We start from the raw sequence: 5,810 nt of genomic DNA on the forward strand, positions 1-5,810 counted from the left end.
GTATTTAAAAATAAAAAATAAAAAAATCCAACGTGTCAGTCCAGTCATGGTTTAAAAGTATGAAAAGAACCGGTTTAGAAGTAGTAAAAAACCGATTTGAAAAAAATATTAGCAGAAGGACTAATATGATCCGATTAAATTTTGTAAGGGATTAAGTTGGGTCAATTTTTTTGTGAGGGACTAATTTGACTCGTGTAATATTTGTGAGGGACCAAAATGGGTCTTCACTCAAATATTAAAATTAAACTGAGGATATTTTAGTAAATATAATAATTTTTTACATTTTAAAATTTAGATTCCCTTCGCTCCCCTCCAAATACCCCCAATTCGGAGGAACGCAAAAAGTGAGGTTTGGAGGGATTTTGCTTCCCTCCCCTCCCCTCCCTTCCCCTCCTTAAATTTGAACCAAACATATTTAATTAAAAATTTCCCCTCCTCTCCCCTCCCCTCCATCTACTTCGAACCAAACACACCCTTAGGGTGTGTTTGGTTCGGGGTAGATGGAGGGGAGGGAAGGGGAGGGGAGGGAATATTTTTAATTAAATGTGTTTGGTTCAAATTTTATGAGGGAAGGGGAGGGGAAGGGAGGGGAGCAAAACCCCTCCAAAACACACGTTTTGCGTCCCCCAAATCGGGGGATTTGGAGGGGAGGGGAGGGGAGGGAATTTGCACATTGATATTTTAAAACTTATTATAATTACTATAATATCCTCAGTTTTATTTTAATATTTCAAAATTATTCATTTTCTTTTGTATTACTACTCTCTTCTATGTGATTTTTCTCGACTGCTTCTATCAACCTATTATAATTATTTTCCCCCTTCAAATTATTTTTAAATTTGTGTCTTTAATATAAATCATAATCATTGTACTTTTTTTGATTTTTTTTATAACTCTTTTATGTTTATTTATATATTTTTTATAATTTTGTTATGTATCCTATCATATTTTCTTTTATATCAAACTTTAAATCTTTCATTATCATTTTTTTATTTTTTTATTAAAATATTTAAGCCATTTATATTTAATAATAAATTATTTTATGTATTTGATGTGTTAAAAAATTCATTACGATTTAAAAGTTGTTATTAACATATAGTTTAATTTGTTTTTGAATATTTTATTCGAATTAAGTGAACTCAATTTTTTAACATTATGTAGTAAATTATAACTTTTTAGTCACTCAATATTAGAAATTTTACTAAAAAAATATGTATAAATTTTTCACATTTGAATATCATATTGTATCACTTATATAAATTAATAAGGATAAAAATGTAAATTATTAATAAAACCCCTCCCCTCCCCTCCTGAACCAAACATATTTTTAATTAAAATCCCTCTCTTCCCCTCCCCTCCCCTCGTTTGAACCAAACGCCTATCTGATTAATAAAATCCCCTCACCTCCCCTCCCCTTCCCTCCCTTCCATTAAAATCCCTCCCCTCCCCTCCCCCTCATTTGAACCAAACAGACCCTTAGTGTTCTTTAATTGATATGTTGTGACACATGACCTGCCACGTAAGCCTTCGTCACTAATGGAAAGAATCAAAATATGAGGATCATTGTTTAAAGAAATTTTTTGTAGGAACTAAAATTAAAAGTTGTCATATTTATAAGGACTAAAAGCATATTTAACCCTTTAATATTTATCGGAAAATTAAAGAACTATACAAGACAAATTTTAAAATTAATACATCACAAAATATCACTAATACATCCTAAAATCTCAATGTTTGAAAAATTACATTACAAAATGTAAAACCCTTTCTTTGCACTCCAATGTTAGGAATCAATGCCAATGCCAATGATGCAGCTAGACAGGCAATCATAACCCATGGTGAATTGAAATATGTATTGTAAGCTTGAGTCAACCATGTCTTTCATTTATTTGTGTAATGCTTTTTAATTTGACCATTGTTATTATTATATTTTTTACTGTACGTCACTGCATTTGTGTAGGAAACATGGCAACATATTTTTGTTGGCAAATAATCACCTAAGTCATTGAAGAAGTTTGCCAATTCTTCACCATTTCCAACTAAATTTTGCAATATAATAGCTGATTTAAGTTCCATAACATCCTCTGAATTGTCGACTAATGAATCCATAAAGCTCAAGACTGTACAACATTCATAGTCGTAGTGAACATTTGAACACATCTGAACATCTAAACCTTCAATTGCATCCTCAGTAAATTACATATTTTTCAATTCTTCAAATTTATCTTCAATCTTTTTAAGCAAACCTTTGCATACTTGGTTAGCATCTCGGCCAATTTTTTCACCATATTCTGCAACCAATATTGATGTCCTTAGAAGCTTGTAATGCTCTCATTCTTTAAGATTTTCACCATTATAATGGATTGGAGCAAATGGTATAATCCTTGGTGGGTGTCAAAAAATTGGCCTACAACATTACTATTATTTTAAATTCTAAAATATTCCAACTTGTAACAAATGTTTCTTGGACAACCAATATTATTCCTTATTTAAAGAGATAGAGATATAAGATAGAAGGGTGATAAGATCCTTTGCTGTTGGACAACACTCCAACTCCAATTTTATAAGTGTGAAGAGATAGAAATTTAAAATAAAAAAATAAGTTGTAAAGACGGAGAGAGAGAAAAAAGAATGACGGAACGGGGATAAAGAGAAATAGGATTGTTAATTAAATGGATGTGGAGTTGGATAGAGAAAACAAAGAGTGTTACGGGTGTATGAAAATTAACCCTCCAACTAATATATATAAGACAAATTTTAAAAATAATACGTCATAGAACACATCTGACACTTCCTAAAATCTCAATGTCTCAACAATCACACAAAATATAAAACACTTTATTTGCACTCCAATGTTAGGAATGAAATACGATACATAATAAACTCAATTAATACCAACACACATACACATTCATTTGGAGTCTTGCTTGTTTAATTAGGACGAATCGTAAACCATGTTTGGAGGAAAGTTAGAACCAATGCCGATGATGCAGCTAAAAAGGCAATCATAGCCCATGGTGTATTAAAATGAGTATTGTAAACTTGAGCCAACCATGTCTTCCATTTATTTGTGTAATGCGTTTCAATTTGACGTTTTACCATAATATATTTCTTACTATAGGTCACTGCATTTGTGGGGGAAAAGTGACTAGACATTTTTGTCGGCAAATCATCACCTAAATCATTGAAGAGCTTTGCCAATTCTTCATCACTTCCAAGTAAATTTTGAAATACACCAGCTGATCTAAGTTCCTTAACATCCTCAGCATTGTCAATCAACGAATCCATAAAGCTAAAAAACGAGCAACATTCATAGTCGTAGTGAACATCTGGGCACATCTCATATGCTATTAAGTTTCGAAAAAAATAAAGTGTGACATCATTGAACAAAAAAATGGGAAGCCTTAGTTCTCCACCAAACCACTTAGACTTGAATGAAATATCACTCCATCTCCAATTATTTGTCTTATTTGCTACCACTCGAATTCCTACCGTTTTTAGATCTCGTATACTCTTATATGTATTCCAATTCAATTGTTCATTGCTATGTTTTTGATTTAGGGTTTTGTTTTCTTCCATTATATCATGATCATCTTCTCCTTCTCGTGTTTCCATTAGATTTTGTCCTACAATGTTCTGAATTATAACGGATGACAAACGAAATGATCGATTAAAATCAAGTATATGAAAGAATTTAGGATTATCCACTATGATCACCACCTCTCCTGATCGTTTGCTTTGACCCATATTACTATAATTGCTATATATAAAATTCAAATCGACACCCTTCTCTTCACATAGAATCTCAAGTATTTTTCTTGGAAGTTGGTTCTCCAATAATAGAGCATCCCTCCATATGTACATTAGTCGGTCATACTTTAGATTTAGAGCTTTTGGACGTTGATGATCAACATTTTCCATAAAATATATCAAAGAACATCCATCCACAAACAATATCCAAGCAAGATCATTATCATTATAACCTTCAATTGCATCCTCAGTAAACATATTCTTCAATTCTTCAATATTATCTTCAATCTTTTTAAACAAAATTTTGTATGATTGGTCAACATCTTGATCATTTTGTTCTCCATATTCCGCAACAAATATTGATGTCCATAAACGCTTATAATGCTCTCCTTCTTTAAGACTATCTTTATTGTGATGGATGGGACCAAATGATACAATCTTTGGTGAGCAGTATTTATAAAATCTTTCATTTTGTTGCAAAAACTTTGGAACTCTTTGGATCTTAGGAATTGAACTTCGGCAACTCTGATCAAACCTTTCTTTTTCCTCTTTCAACTGAGAAAATCTTGTATCCATAAGGGCACCTGTCATGAATGTTCTAATGGTTGAGTTGAGTGGTAGTGAATAAGTCTACACTCTACATTCACTAGTGTAATGCAGAAAGTACTTTTTACATTGAGCGAAAAGTGCTATTTACATCGGGTCTGGATCCGATATAAATCTAAGTGATGTAGTAAATCAGAGACATTTTACATTGGACCACTGTCCAATGTGAAAAATTAACATACCACATCGGTTGAATTCAGATGTCTGATGTGAAAAATAATCCAATTTTTAAAAAAAATAAATATATATACCATACTTTACATCGATAGCTCATGTGAACAATTATATGTATTTTTCGAAATCTATGAACATTTAATTATTCCTCATTACCTGCCACAAGAGGAAATCAATTTAACATATATAAAATCCCCATATTCCTATGTTTTTAGTAATAATCCAACTAATAGTTTTGCTGTCCACTCTACTTCATCCATACCCCAAACAGCCCCAATCATACCGTCACCAAAACATAAACAAATAAAAAAACATTTAATTAAGCCATCCTACTCACAAAAACTTGAAGCATTAAGTTACCTGGTGATGACATCAATTGAACACTTTGGTGGATGAGTTGAGCTACAAAGTAGAAGTACTAATCAGAAAGTGTAGAATTCAAATTCAAGGAATTAATCCCTAACAAACACTAAAGTTTAAGCCGTCAAATTCCTAATGCACCTAAAAATTTTGTTTTTGCCATGCATTTTCAAGTTAAATTCCTAATAAACCTTAAGAAAGTGCAAAAAATATGTATAATTGATCGACTAATTATTATTGAAAACAATGGCTTTAGAACTCTCTAGATTTCACCATGTTTTGTCCATACCAATTCGATACTTAGAATAATTAATGAAACTTACCAACAATTCTGAATTTGTTTCAAGATCTGGAGAACAAGTGCTGCTACACAGAATCGGATCGACTTTGACACACACAAAAACAATGAAAGCAAGTAGTAATAATAAGTTTGGGGTAGAAAGTGTATTTGTAGCTGATATCCCATAAGCATAAAGCATTAAGCAACATAAAGTAAAAATTACAAACAACCAACATCGAATCCATTTTTAAGCATTTTATTTCTCTTGTAACAAGTAAGATATCCTTGTTTCCCAGGTTCAGTATCAAAGTATCAAAGGCTTCTTATTTGTCTCAGATATTTTGAACCGATAATTGGACCCACAAGTTCCACATTATTTTCGATTATATTTACTTTGAGTGTATACAAATGTTATTAAGGGTAAGTTTGTAAGTTGGAGAGATGAGCCTTTTAAATCTAAATAATTTATTTTAAAATTTGTACTAATTAATTTTCATATAATTTCTAAAAAAATTTAATTAAAAATTTAATTAGTTAATAATTCAAACTAAAAAAATATTATTTAAGTTTTTTTGACAGAATTCTTAATATTTTATTTACAAGATAATCTGAGTAATAAAGAAAAGGGTTAATAATAGTT

General features: G+C 31.1%; 1 protein-coding gene across 1 annotated transcript; it reads right to left on the reverse strand.

The window, feature by feature from the left end:
• Window positions 1–2,880: 2,880 nt before the first annotated feature.
• On the reverse strand, window positions 2,881–4,438 carry LOC131635083 (UPF0481 protein At3g47200-like). The gene has a single exon (XM_058905684.1). The coding sequence runs from the start codon at window positions 4,339–4,341 to the stop codon at window positions 2,932–2,934; it is 1,410 nt and encodes a 469-aa protein (XP_058761667.1). The 5' UTR covers window positions 4,342–4,438; the 3' UTR covers window positions 2,881–2,931.
• Between the last annotated feature and the right edge of the window lie 1,372 nt (window positions 4,439–5,810).

This window comes from Vicia villosa, unplaced genomic scaffold (genome assembly GCF_029867415.1).
Source record: "Vicia villosa cultivar HV-30 ecotype Madison, WI unplaced genomic scaffold, Vvil1.0 ctg.001420F_1_1, whole genome shotgun sequence".
Taxonomy (NCBI): Eukaryota; Viridiplantae; Streptophyta; class Magnoliopsida; order Fabales; family Fabaceae; genus Vicia; species Vicia villosa.